The sequence below is a fragment of the Mercenaria mercenaria genome, chromosome 7 (genome assembly GCF_021730395.1).
Source record: "Mercenaria mercenaria strain notata chromosome 7, MADL_Memer_1, whole genome shotgun sequence".
NCBI classification, from domain to species: Eukaryota; Metazoa; Mollusca; class Bivalvia; order Venerida; family Veneridae; genus Mercenaria; species Mercenaria mercenaria.
This window is the reverse complement of record NC_069367.1, coordinates 16965624-16980720: the sequence shown is the minus strand read 5'-3', so window position 1 is coordinate 16980720 and position 15097 is coordinate 16965624. Positions and strand designations below refer to the sequence as shown.

General features: G+C 38.5%; 2 protein-coding genes across 2 annotated transcripts in view; both read left to right on the top strand.

Annotated features, from left to right (window-relative positions):
• Positions 1–344: 344 nt before the first annotated feature.
• On the top strand, positions 345–776 carry LOC128558206 (neuronal PAS domain-containing protein 4-like). The gene has a single exon (XM_053547055.1). The coding sequence runs from the start codon at positions 345–347 to the stop codon at positions 774–776; it is 432 nt and encodes a 143-aa protein (XP_053403030.1).
• Positions 777–3755: 2979 nt separating this feature from the next.
• The window catches only part of LOC123554829 (4'-phosphopantetheine phosphatase-like), a 52380-nt gene continuing 41038 nt past the window's right edge, over positions 3756–15097 (top strand). The window contains exons 1-4 of the mRNA XM_053547702.1: positions 3756–3884; positions 4708–4922; positions 9585–9768; positions 13284–13376. Coding sequence (XP_053403677.1) covers positions 3837–3884; positions 4708–4922; positions 9585–9768; positions 13284–13376 — 540 coding nt within the window. The 5' untranslated portion in view covers positions 3756–3836. The remainder of the gene's footprint in view (positions 3885–4707; positions 4923–9584; positions 9769–13283; positions 13377–15097) is intronic.

Here is a 15097-nt window from a genome sequence, read left to right as displayed (position 1 = left end):
GGCCCTTGAATTGTAGTGAGTAAACAGTATGTATTTCTAATTGACATTCATACAGACTGCTCCTGCGATTTGAGATTGATTCTGAGCAGTTGTGGGAAGAGCTTCGACTTTCTGCAGAACAGCTTCTTGGGTATTGTGGAAGTCTTCCTACTGACTTGCTGAGAGGCTGGTGGTTGCTACAGAAAGTGTGTTGACCACTAGGCTTGGAATAACTCCAACATTGGACTTGCCTCCATCTGTAAAGCTGCGCAAGTGTGCACATTTGACACAGCTTTGTTGATATTGTTCTACAATCTCGGAAAGACATAACAAACTGAATCTTGTCATATGTAGATTTTGGCAGTATGTGCTTGCCGACAGTATGTTGCTTGCCGGACAGTATGTGCTTGCCGGACAGTATGTGCTTGCCTGGCAGTATGTGCTTGCCGGACAGTATGTGCTTGCCGGACAGTATGTGCTTGCCTGACAGTATGTGCTTGCCTGACAGTATGTGCTTGCCTGACAGTATGTGCTTGCCTGACAGTATGTGCTTGCCTGGCAGTATGTGCTTGCCGGACAGTATGTGCTTGCCGGACAGTATGTGCTTGCCTGGCAGTATGTGCTTGCCGGACAGTATGTGCTTGCCTGGCAGTATGTGCTTGCCTGACAGTATGTGCTTGCCTGACAGTATGTGCTTGCCTGACAGTATGTGCTTGCCTGACAGTATGTGTTCTTCAATACAGAGAAATTTGTGTGAATATGTGACTGAAACAACCTGTATGGTTGGAATGACTTGAAAGAGATTATAATGTTACCTGTAATAGGATTTGACAAGAGGAAACTCCTCTTCTGTGCATGTTTAACTTTATATAATTATTACTTTGCTTCACTCTTATTGCAGCTATTAGCTAACTTAAACTAGTCTGAATTTTAACTTTTTATACCTCTGCAAATATTTAAACATTCTTTTGATTTGGGTTAATTGCCAAGTAAAGGTTGTTCTCTCAAGTAGTGATGTTGTTGTTCTGTATGAAGAGGTATTAACTTGTATGCCTTGATCTCATCGATTCATGATTTCCCATCGATTCGTGACGTCAATAAACGTCAAGAATTGACGCTCGTGCCGCGACGTACGTCATCCGAAAACTACGCAACTTAAAGCCTACACTCAGTTCAACAATATATTTATCAAAAATGCGCAATAAGCAGGTAAATAGTTAGTATTTGTAATTAATATGTAGCAAATTTTCAAAATATCTGATAAAACTGTGTTTTTACCCCAAAATTTTCTATTTTATTGCCAGATTTTGCGTACTTTTCTGCAGCAGCGTCCTTGTCAAGTTGTCTGCCCTTCATCTTGATCATCGAGGTGATTTACGAACATGTACAGGGTCGTCCTAAATTTACTTACGGTTGTTTCATCAATAAATTATACGGAGCCATATCCAATTAACATCCAATTATCTAGAATCTACGTTTTTATAAAACTTTGCCTATTAAAAAGTGGCTTTAATTAGGGTAATAGTTAAAAAGGATCATATTAAACTGTTTTTCATTGTTGATAATTTTGATTATTTGAGTGAATAATACTGCAATAAATAAAATTAAGTTAAAATATCAAGAATTTGGTGTTATCTTTTATGAATAAGTGTGCATATGAATGCCCTTACACGTATCTTTGCAGAATAATCCGACAAGAGTTGAGAAAAAGTACCGTAGGTACACCCCAGAGGCTCTATTAAAAGCCTATCATCTCGTTAAAGAAAAGGGAGTAAAGGTTCAGAAAGCTGCTAGAATGTTTCGTGTTCCGTCGCAGACATTAAGGGATCGTGTATTAGGGCACATTAATGCTGAAAGTTACTGCATTGGTGGCGAGACATTGTTTACACGTGAAGAGGAACAACAACTGGTTGAGCACGTGGAGACCTTGGCAGAGCTAGGTTATGGTTACAGCAATGTAAGATTACAGCAGCTTGCAGGGGAATTGGCCTTTGACTTGGGCAAAAAGAAGCTGAACAAGGCAATGAGTAACAACTGGCTAGCAGGATTTCTTAGACGTTGGAATGATCGCTTGACCTCTCTTAACCCACGTAAACTTGAAAGTACTCGAGCGAAGAGCGCAACCCCCGAGGCTTTAGAGAAGTACTTCGGTAACTTGAAAGAGGTTTTGACAGAACATGACTTATTAGACAAGCCGCAGTTCATTTACAATCTTGATGAAACCGGACTGCAACCAGAGCACCGACCACCCAACGTTATTGCCAACCCTAAGTCGAAGCCTCAGGCCATTACTTCGCCCAGAAGCACGGCTACAACGCTTATAGCTTGTGCAAATGCATTGGGCAATTCTATACCACCATTTTTCGTTTTTAAGGGCAAACGCTGGAATCCTGACCTTATGAAAGGGGCAACAACCGGTGCCAAAGGTGTGATGTCAGAGTCTGGTTGGTCAAATAGTGAGATCTTCCAGGAATACCTGAAGAACCACTTCATCCCATATGTTAGACCTAGTTCAACAAGTCGCCAGCCTATACTTTTGATTTACGATGGTCACAGCTCCCACAAAACACCGCAGCTGATAAACTGGGCAAAAGAGCAGGGTCTTGTGTTATTTGTTTTGCCAGCTCATTCATCCCACTTGTTGCAGCCTTTGGATGTATCTATCTTTGGTCCATTTAAAAATTATTATTACTCTGAGTGCTCATCATTCCTGTATCAACACCTGGGTCAAACCATTACCAAGTATGAAATATGTTCTATCGCTTGCAGGGCATACTTGAAAGCTATGACCCCTTTAAATATCCAGTCAGGATTCCGGAAAACAGGCATTTTCCCTTTGCATAAGGAGGCTGTTTCTCCAGAAAAGTTGATTCCTTGCGAGAGTTTTCGAGAAGAAAAGCCAATAGACAAGGTGAAGGCACTAAAAGCTGGAAAAGATGCCGTGGTTGAATTTCTGAGGGTAAAAGAAGAAAGTCAGCAGCAGGTAATATGCTCATCATGCACATGTATGAAGAAAAAAACAGCCATACAGAAGCCAAATGCAGGAGGCACAGAGATAACTGGAGAAAAATACGTAGAAGAGCTAAATGAGTATGAAAAGAACAGAAATAACAAGACAGCAGAAAAGAAACAACCAAGTAAAAGTCCTAAGCCATCAACAAGTGGGGTTAGCTTGAAGAAGATGTCACCAGTTAATGCTGATCTCGATCTCGATCCTGACACAGATGAGGAAGAAGTCCCAGAAAGTGACCTCTGCTGTGTCTGCAAGAAGATTTTACCACCAGCTATCCACGACCTCCCAACACTTAAAATCGTCAACTGGGCTCAATGTGACGAGTGCATGCACTGGGTGCATCTGGCTTTCTGCACAAGCATCCGAGTTGTTAGATGACACAGCACCTTCCTGTGCCCACACTGTGCACAATAAACACCTATTAGCAACTATGTTCTTGTTTCAGTTCTTTTGTTGTTAATGTCTTTTCTATATAACTAATTGAGTTTTCTTTTTCAATTTATTTTATTCTAGTTAATGTTTTTCAAGTATGATAATATCAACAGTTTACCAATATTTCCTACTGCAAACCGTTCAGGGGTGGGTGACGTGTCAGTCGCTACCCCAGCCCTTCATGAATGTTTAAATTACATGATTCTGTTTTATTGTGATGTTACAAAAGTTGTTAAATGCTCTGACAGTCAAGCTAAGTATGCTCAAATTGTGTCGGAGATATTCACTATATTTATGTGCACACTGACTAAATCGGACGGAGATAAATCGGACAAAAAATTGGGGTGCAATAACATTTGAAGCACACCTATATATCGATGACGTCACAGGTTTCTTGGAATTTCACGAATCGATGAGAAAGCGCCCAAATGATGAAGACTGTCAAGGTTGTCATGTTCAGGTAGGCTGTATTTAGAAACTTGTATCTAAGTAAAAGTTGACAGTTTATTAACTTTTAGATATTGTTTTGAAATACCAATTACCAAATTTATATACATGTACGTCTCATATATATTGCGCATGCGCGATATTTCAAAATAAGAGTCACGAATCACGGGGAGAAAAGCATACTCTGCAAGTAACTACCACTGTTCCCTATCATTCTACGTCCACACTTTTAGCTGGAAGTGCTCATGATGAGCTTTTAAGATCGTTGCACATCCATTGTCCATCTGTCATTATAAGATTCTTTCACTGGTTGTAGGTGTAGATGGGAATATCTGGCCTCAAGAGTAGGTAACCTTTTAAGACGGTGACGAGGCTCAGCCGAGTTACCGTGTAAACAGTTACCTGAGAGCCAGATATTCCCATCTGCACCTACAACCAGGACAGTACATGTACATGTATGTAGCTATGAAGCCCAAACTTCATTCTTCTAGTCAGCTATTCCAAGGATTTTAGACCGATTTAGATGAAAACAACTTTTTATGCCCCCGAAGGCAGGCATATTAGTTTTCAACTGTCCGTCTGTTCGTTAGTTCCTTCGTCACAACGTTAACTTTTTGCATGAAGGCACTTTACTCGCGAACCACTGCACCCAGGACCTTCAAACTTTTCATGCTGATAGTACTTATTGAGTACACGACCCCTACTAACTTTGGGGTCACCAGGTCAAAGGTCAAGGTCACCAGGTCAAGGCGCTGCGGGGGCAATTGTCACCATTAGTGACAGCTCTTGTTTTATTAGTAATCAATGTTAAATTTGTAATTTTGTTTTTGTTGCAGGAAGATGGACCTATATATCAAGTATCTGATACAGATGAAACCATTGTAAGACTTCATTTTGTCAAGTTTGAGACAAAGTTTATAGAAACATGTCTTGACTTTATACAAGATCATTCTAGTGGTTCGAGGAATCCACTGTCTGAGAGATGTATCAAAGTGACTGGAGGTGGTGGTTACAAATATACAGACCTCATCGCTGAGAAATTAGGAGTTTGGTAAGTAACTCTATCACATGTACTGAAATTACAGTAAACATTCTCATACCTGTAGATACAAATAATGTAGATGTCTGAACCCAATATGATATAAGTATTTACTGATATATGAAATTATACTTACTTTTCATCTTCACTTAAAAGAAAGCTTATTTAGATATCAGTCTGGCAGGATTTTTAGCTCACTTGAGCACTTTTCAAGGTGAGCTATTGTGATCAACCCTTTGTGCAGCATGCATCATCGATCATCAACAGTTTGACTGTTTACTCTCTAGAGGTATTAATTTTGGCCCACTCTTTATGAAACTTAGAATATTACCCTCAATGAAGTCTCAAACAAGTTCGTTACTGGGTCATCTGGGTTACCTGATGAATCTAGGGACTAGATTAAATGGAGAAACCTACAGTCTAGAGGCCACATGTTCTACTTGTTCTTTGTGATACTTGCTTAAAATGTCTGCCTGTTTAAAATCTAGGATAAATTTGTTAGTTGGTCACATGGGTGAAAAACTAGGTCACTTGATCAAATTATTGAAAACAAGAGCTCGTAGAACACGAAATGCCCCCCTTGATGCATTCAGTAATTGCACGATGAACAGAAATCATTTGTCTTTGCAGACAAAAGTTCTACTCTTCTGGGTCAATGTGACCTTGACCTTTGACCTAGGCCCAAGCATTCTCAAGTAATCGTCCAAAAATGGTTTTACTGTTCTGGGTCACTGTGACCTTGACCTTTGACCTACTGGCCACAAAATCTGCTGGTCATGTCTAACCTCCCTATTAACTTTCATGATCCTAAGCTTAAGCGTTCTTGATTTATCATCCAGAAACTGTTTAACTATTCCTGGTCAGTGTGACCTTGACCTTTGACCTACTGACCTCAAAGTCAATAGGGGTCATCTGCTGGTCATGCCCAACCTCCCTTTCAAATTTCATGACCCTAGGCCCAAGTGTTCTTGAGTTATAATCTGGAAACCGTTTAACTGTTTCAGGTCACTTTGACCTTGACTTTTGACCTACTGGCCTAAAAAACAATAGGGGTAATCTGCTGGTCATGACCAACCTCCCTAACAACTTTCATGGTCCTAGGCCAAAGCATTCTTGAGTTATCGTCTGGAAACCGTTTAACTGTTCTTGGTCACTGTGACCTTGACCTTTGACCTACTGAACTCAAAATCAATAGGGGTCATCTGCTGCTCATTACCAACCTTCCTATAAACTTTAATGATCCTAGGCCCAAATGTTCTTGAGTTATCATCCGGATATGGATTGGTCTGCATACATACCGACCGACATCTGCAAAACAATAAAATAAAAAATAATAAAAAATCTTTGTTAATGATCTGCCTGATTTACAAAAAACATGAAATCCATTTTTGAACAATATCAAAAAAAAATTATGTATCTTCGGTGTCTTTATACCAAGTTTGTTATAATTATTCCTGTTTGTCAAAAACATGGCCACAGAGATGTTAGTCAGTTTTTCATATATGTATACAGTATTTCCTATATGCATATAGTGGTCTTCTTGTCAGAAAACACTAGCCCAATTTCAAAATATTTTCACATATATTATCCATATTTGAGCCTCTACCAAAATTGTTCACTCAGGTGAGCGATCTAGGGCCATCGCGGCCCTTTTGATGAATAGAGTACTAAAAAGAATTCCTTTAGAGCCCCTTATGAATATCTTAATTAAGCCTTTAGGAATGTGCATTATAGTGACTTGGTTAGTTTAATTACTGTATTTTCCCAAAGTTTTGGGACACAAAAAAATTATATTTTTTTAGCTCACCTGTCACATAGTGACAAGGTGAGCTTTTGTGATCGCGCATCGTCCGTGCGTCCGTCCGTGCGTGCGTGCGTAAACTTTTGCTTGTGACCACTCTAGAGGTCACATTTTTCATGGGATCTTTATGAAAGTTGGTCAGAATGTTCATCTTGATGATATCTAGGTCAAGTTCGAAACTGGGTCACGTGCCTTCAAAAACTAGGTCAGTAGGTCTAAAAATAGAAAAACCTTGTGACCTCTCTAGAGGCCATATTTTTCACAAGATCTTCATGAAAATTGGTCAGAATGTTCACCTTGATGATATCTAGGTCAAGTTCGAAACTGGGTCACGTGCCTTCAAAAACTAGGTCAGTAGGTCTTAAAATAGAAAAACCTTGTGACCTCCCTAGAGGCCATATATTTCATAAGATCTTCATGAAAATTAGTCAGAACGTTCATATTGATGATATCTAGGTCAAGTTCGAAACTGGGTCACGTGTCCTCAAAAACTAGGTCAGTAGGTCAAATAATAGAAAAACCTTGTGACCTCTCTAGAGGCCAATTTTTTCATGGGATCTGTATGAAAGTATGTCTGAATGTTCATCTTGATGATATCTAGGTCAAGTTCGAAACTGGGTCACGTGCCTTCAAAAACTAGGTCAGTAGGTCTAAAAATAGAAAAACCTTATGACCTCTCTAGAGGCCATATATTTCATGAGATCTTCATGAAAATTGGTCAGAATGTTCACCTTGATGATATCTAGGTCAAGTTCGAAAGTGGGTCACGTGCCATCAAAAACTAGGTCAGTAGGTCAAATAATAGAAAAACCTTGTGACCTCTCTAGAGACCATATTTTTCATGGGATCTATATGAAAGTTGGTCTGAATGTTCATCTTGATGATATCTAGGTCAAGTTCGAAACTGGGTCACGTGCCTTCAAAAACTAGGTCAGTAGATCAAATAATAGAAAAACCTTGTGACCTCTCTAAAGGCCATATTTTTCATGGGATCTGTATGAAAGTTGGTCAGAATGTTCATCTTGATGATATCTAGGTCAAGTTCGAAACAGGGTCATGTGCGGTCAAAAACTAGGCCAGTAGGTCTAAAAATAGAAAAACCTTATGACCTCTCTAGAGGCCATACTTGTGAATGGATCTCCATAAAAATTGGTCAGAATGTTCACCTTGATGATATCTAGGTCAAGTTTGAAACTGGGTCACGTGCCTTAAAAAACTAGGTCAGTAGGTCAAATAATAAAAAAACCTTGTGACCTCTCTAGAGGCCATACTTTTCATGGGATCTGTATGAAAGTTGGTCTGAATGTTCATCTTGATGATACCTAGGTCAAGTTTGAAACTGGGTCAACTGCAATCAAAAACTAGGTCAGTAGGTCTAAAATTATTAAAATATTTTGACCTCTCTAGAGGCCATATTTTTCAGTGGATCTTCATGAAAATTGATCTGAATGTTCACCTTGATGATATCTAGGTCAGTTTCGAAACTGGGTCATGGGCGGTCAAAAACTAGGCCAGTAGGTATAAAGATAGAAAAACCTTGTGACCTCTCTAGAGGCCATATTTTTCATGAGATCTTCATGAAAATTAGTGAGAATGTTCACCTTGATGATATCTAGGTAAAATTCAAAACAGGGTCACGTACCTTTGAAAACTAGGTCAATAGGTCAAATAATAGAAAAACCTTGTGACCTCTCTAGAGACCATATTTTTCAATGGATCTTCTTGAAAATTGGTCTGAATTTTATCTTGATAATATCTAGGTCAAGTTCAAAACTGGGTCACATGAGCTCAAAAACTAGGTCACTATGTCAAAGAATAAAAAAAACGACGTCATACTCAAAACTGGGTCATGTGGGAAGAGGTGAGCGATTCAGGACCATCATGGTCCTCTTGTTTATTGTCCCAAGATTTAATTTCAAAAAAAATATTTATTAGGAAAAATATTTAAAGAAAAAATGTCGCAAGTTTTAGGGACATTGATTTTACCTGGAATAATAAGAAAGGCCCCCCTCCCCCCAAAAAACAACAACACACAAGCTGTTATCATATGTATATCCCCAGGAATCATGTTAGTGCTTGTAAAACTACCTAGTCAACTTCAATTTTTCTAAACAGTGCCAGATATCACATGACCTGCTGATCAAAGCAGAACACTGTCAGTGTGAAGTTTAAGAATTTTGATTGACATGTCTGAAGCAAAATTTACTTGGCTTTCAAAAATGTGTGTATTCTGACAAAAGAGAATGGGATTTCAAATTTCACTTAAGTAGGAAAATTTAGGAATCTGTACTTTATGAATTTCTGTCATTAGTTTGAGTCATTGCCATAAAAGGATGTTTAGCTTTAATAAATAAATTTTCGGATAAGAAAAATTTGTTTGTCTAATATTTTGACCTGTTTAATGTGCTCATTCCCTTTGACTTGTGCAGTGTCACTGCTGTTTTATCCTTGGAGCAGATTAAAAAGATTATTCAATGACAAAAGATTGAAACTAAAAATAATATTTGTTTGTTATGATTGTAATAAATTTACGATCGTGACATTATACGCAGTTGACAGAATGATATCATTTTACGATAATCAAATTATTGATTAAAACTAATGCTTTTTTGTGAAGTTTAAAAACTCTATTATAATAGGAATATAATTATATTTCCCCTCGATTTTTCTCACTTTTTTTGTTGGTAAAACAATTGCTTCACACAATGTCCGAACTTACAGGAACAGAACAGTATTCAAGAAATTTTCTGTCCCAAATGTTAGATACAAGAAAATAATTATTTTTGCAAATTGTGAGCGTGTCCCAACTTTAAGGATGTTCCAACACTTGGGGGAAAAATGCGATTCCCAATTTGCAATGACTTCCTTTTCAGTGTTGACAGGGAGGATGAGATATCTTGCCTAATCAAGGGATGTAACTTTTTGCTCAAGAACATTCCTGATGAGGTATTTATATACCAGCGACATGGCTCACCGGAGTACAAGTTCCAAGGGGTCGATCATAACATCTTCCCTTATCTTCTTGTTAATATTGGCTCAGGTGTTAGTCTTATAAAGGTAAGTACTTTAGTCAGATTTGTTTTAGGCTCACTTAAGAACTAAGTACTGAAGACGCTCACCCTCTGTTGTCTGTCCATCGTCCATTGGTTGGAAGTGGATGAAACTTGGACTGGGTATTCCTTGATTGGAAGTTGATGAAACTTGGACTGGGTATTCCCTGGTTGGAAGTTGATGAAACTTGGACTGGGTATTCCCTGGTTGGAAGTTGATGAAACTTGGACTGGGTATTCCCTGGTTGGAAGTTGATGAAACTTGGACTGGGTATTCCCTGGTTGGAAGTTGATGAAACTTGGACTGGGTATTCCTTGATTGGAAGTTGATGAAACTTGGACTGGGTATTCCCTGGTTGGAAGCTGATGAAACTTGGACTGGGTATTCCCTGGTTGGAAGTTGATGAAACTTGGACTGGGTATTCCCTGGTTGGAAGTTGATGAAACTTGGACTGGGTATTCCTTGGGTGGTATTCTTCCAAAGTTGTTCAAATGGTTACACTTGGTTGTAATAGGGGCTGCAAGAGCTATGAATAGAGAAAAAAGTTCAAACAACATCTCCTTAACAGTAATTCAGATTTTGAAATAATTTCACACAAGTGGTTCTTGTGTGACCCTCTACCAAGATTTTTTAAAATTTGATTTGTCAAAGAAAAACATGGCCTCCAGGGGACTGGGTTACTTTTCTCTATATGTATATAATGGAAACTTTAAAAGTTTTCGTGTCAGAAACAGCAAGTTCAATCATAAAGTAAATTTAGAAAAATATGTCTAAGGTGACCCTTAAAGAAGGTTGTTCAGACTTCACTGATTTGTAAAAAAACATGGCCACCCTGTGGCATTGTCACTTTTCCCTATATGTATATAGTGGAAACTTTAAAAATGTCCTTGTCAGAAATACTGGCCTAATTTTAAAGTGATTTTACACAAGTGTTTCTTTGGTTACCTTTTATGAGATTTATTACAGCCAGACCAGAGTTATAGCCCTTGGTCAAGAGGCATGAAATGGGCCTAAAAGTTTGTGTTGCAGTATCACAAAAGATATCTAACCTAGGATTATGAACCAATATTATTTAGCATGTGAAGTTGTGCACCTTGGGTTTTGTTTGTCAGTCAGACCAGAGTTATGGCCCTTGACTAGGGCTGGGTACCGCCTTGAAAAAAATGCCGCGGTATACCACGGTTTTTTCCTAATTACCGCGGTATATACCACGGTATACCACCATATTTATCGTAAGTTACAGCTATGGTAGTGGTCATAAAAATATTGAAAAACTCTCAGAAACACTTAATTTATTATGAGCAACAACGAAGACTAGTTACTTGACTAGAATTAAGGAAAAAAATACACTGGAATATTAACTTGACTAATGACTAGTGAGATTAATGACCCTTAGTATTTTTTACCAGCGTGTATTCGTCGGAAGACGCCATATTATCTCTACGGAAGCACTGGGTCGCATGTATATAGGTTGCGCTTGTTTGAAGTTCGATTCGTGCACCCGTTTGATAAACCAGTAACGTTTACAAATAGTATGAAGGCTTCATCAAATAGTTTCAAACAAATAATAATAAATTTCGACTCAACATTTTCCATACTATTCATTTCTTTTTTAATACATGCAAATACATACCGGGATATTTTAAACTATCATCATTTAAACAAGAAGTCGGGACTCGCCGAATTTACCAGACTAAAAGTAAAAACAAGTGCGCCCATGACGTCATCCATCTATACGGAATAATCTGGAGGTTTTCGAAGGTTTTGACTGGGGATCACGCGGTCGATCATACCATTGGGTGGTTATTTTTGGAAACTAATAATAGTAGCGTGGGAATTCCAGAGATCATGCATGGTGTCAATTGCTGTTACGGAAGGCTACATAGACAATGTAAATTAAGAATAAACAGAAGTAGGGATAATGTTGATAAAATACCGGTATTCCCCTATGGTACCGCGGTATCGTACCACGGGAAGATGGTACCACGGTTACCGGTATACCGGTAATACCGCGCACCTCTACCCTTGACTTAGTGAAAAATACATATAAAGTGCTTAAAAGTTTTTGTTACATATATCTAACAATTACTTTGCCTATAGTCATGAAACCATGTAGGAGTATCATTCAGCATGTGAATTTGTGCATCTGAGCTTTGTTTTGGATTTCACTCTATGGCCCTTGACTTAGTCAAAAATATGCATTAAGGGCATTAAAGTATTTGACCTAGAGTCATAAAACTTAGAGGATTGTTACATAGTTACCATGTAAAGTTGTGCACCTGGGGTTCTGTTTGCAGTTTCACTCAGCCAGGCAATAGTTATTTTGTTTGACTAAGTGAAAAATACTTGTAAAGTATACTCATAAAGTATAATAGCGGATTCACTTAGTTCTCAGCTTTTTGGTCCGTAAAGCTATTTTCCTTATTTTCTTTGCAATTTTTTATTGAAATCACATGAGCGACCTATGCTTGACATTTAGGAAGCATTTACATAATGAAATGATATCATAACAGAATTTGTGATGGAATTTTAGGTCATACACATGAATTTGGGTCTTAATTTTTAGCTGATTTTGCAGTTTGTGTGCTTGACTGAAAATATTTTTCTTGCATCAAACATGATCCCCACTTTTCTTTTCATTTTTGTTCAGCACTGACAATATTCTTCAAGAAAATGTAAGGTACACACATTTAAAATGGGTCCTGATATGTGCTGCAGCCATTAGAAATTTGTCCATATTATATAGAATAAAGAAGGCCGGCTATTTAGTTTGTTCATTCCAGAAATATCAAACTGACACAGTTAAATTTAGTTTTTATGTACCTAGCCCCTCCCTCCCATGGTAGCAGGTAGGTTTTGACCAGTAGATGGCCTCTATTGATGGTTTCTCAAAGGTCAAGGTCATAGAGACGCTGGGTTTGAAATCGGTTTCCAGTTGATAATTGAAGACAGCTTCAGCCTACAGTTGTCAAACTTCTAAGGATGATTGCATATGGTCAGTAGATGACCCCTATTGTTTTGGAGATTGGTAGGTCAAAGGTCAATGTTGTGGTGACCTTGAGTTTAAAATCTGTTTCTGACTGATAACTGAGGAACCCTTTAGCCTGCCATCATCAAACTTCGAAGGATAATTGCTTGAAAGGTCACTTTGACCTGTTTTGGATTGATAACTGAAGACAGTTTTGAACAAGAGTCCTCATTTCATGCGGGTAAGTAGATGACCCTTATTGTTTTGGGGTCAGTAGGTAAACCTTGAGCTGAAAATCAGTGTCAGATCTGTAACTGAAGAACTCTTTTGCCTGTATACATCAAACTTCATAAAAGGAGAAAAAGTCTCGCACTATGAGATAGGCATGTATGAGCCTTGGCCAAACATTTAAATTGTTTAAAATCTAGTGACAGTAATAAAGTTGTACCTTTGGGAAAAATCCTTTTTTATTTGCATTTTAGCTCATGCTTATCAATCTTAATTTGAAGTGTAGATAATTTTTGTAGTGTTGTTCTTTTGTCATGTATTTCAGGTAGAGTCTGAAGACAGGTTTGAACGTATTGGTGGGACCGCCACTGGTGGAGGCACTTTCTGGGGTCTAGGCTCACTTCTCACAAAAGCAAAGGTTAAACCCTTTAAAGGTTCTTTTCATTGTATTTAATGTAGAGTTTTTTTTTAACTCACCTGAGCCAAAGGCTCAGGGTGAGCTATTGTGATCGCTCACCATCCGGCGTCTGTTGTCCGCCCACACTTTCCTTTAAACAACATCTCCTCCGAAACCACCAGGCCAATTTTGATGAAATTTGGATGGTCTTCTCTAAAAATTGTTCAAAGAATTGAGTTCCATACCGAACTCTGAGGGAAAAACTTTAAAAATCTTCTTGTCCAAAACCACAGGTCATAGGGCTTTTATATTTGGTATGTAACATCATCTAGTGGTCCTATTATTGGCGTGTGATATCAGATTTGTAATGTTTACTGTAATTGTTCAAATTATTGCTCTAGATTTAAAAATGTGTATGACATGTTTATAATATAGGCTAACATAGAAGAAACAAACTCTAAACTTATACAAACACACTTGAAGCCTTGTGCACAGACGAACGCTTTAGGGTCAATGACCCTCTTGTTGTTTTCGTGCGTTGTCCGTCCGTCAACAATTTCTAAAAATATCTTCTTCTTCAAAACCACTGGGCAGATTTACACCAAACTTTACAGGAATAATTCTTGGATGGCCCCCTTTCAAAATTACTCAAAGAATTGAATTCCACACAGAACTCTGCCATGGCAACCAAAAGGGAAAACTTAAAAAGTCTTCTTATCCAAAACCGCAAGGCTTAGAGTCTCGATATTTGGCATGTAACATCATCTAATGGTCCTCTATTAAGATTGATTGTTGGTCATGCAGAGTAGATGACCCCAGTTGATTTTGGGGTCACTCTGTTAAAGGACACAGGGGCCTGAACATGGAAAACCATTTCCGATCAATAACTTGAGAACCACTCGACCCAGAATGTTGAAACTTCATAGGATGATTGGACTTAAGGAGTAGATGACCCGTGTTGATTTTGGGGTCACTTTATAAAAGGTCAAGATCACAGGGGCCTGAACATGGAAAACCATTTCAGGTCAGTAACTTGAGAACCACTTGACCCGAAATGTTTATAGGTTGAAAAGACATGCAAAATAAATGAGTCAGACCCCTATTGATTTTGGGGTCACTCAATCAAAGGTCATGGTCACAGGGGCCAGAAAACTCAAATGTTCAGAACTTCGAGCTTCATAGGGTGATACGACTTTCAGATTACATTACCACTATTGTTTTTGGTGTTACTCCATCAAAGGTCAAGATCACAGGGGCCAGAACATGGAAAACTGTTTCTGAGAGGCCAGAACATGGAAATCTGTTTCCGATCCATCACTTAAGAACCACTTGACCCAGAACATTGTAACTTCACGGGATGATTGGACATGCCTAGAAGATGTTCCCTATTGATCTTGGGGCCATTCTTTCAGAGGTCAAGGTCACAGGGACCAGAACATGGAAACCATTTCCAATCTATAACTTGAGAACCACTCAACCCAGAATGTTGAAACTTCATGGGATGATTGGATGGCCGAGTAGATGATCCCTATTGCATTTCAGTCACTTAGAGCCAACCATCAGTGTCTCTTTGACTTTCGCTCCTGTCCCCTATTGACATCTTGCTTATTACTACTATGTTTTGGGGGAGACATGCTTTTCTACAAAAGCATTGTCTAGTTTTCTTTATTTATATATGCACAAACAATGGGCGTAAATTCATGTCCAAGTGAATATCTCGATTTTCTTAATGTTAGTAGCCA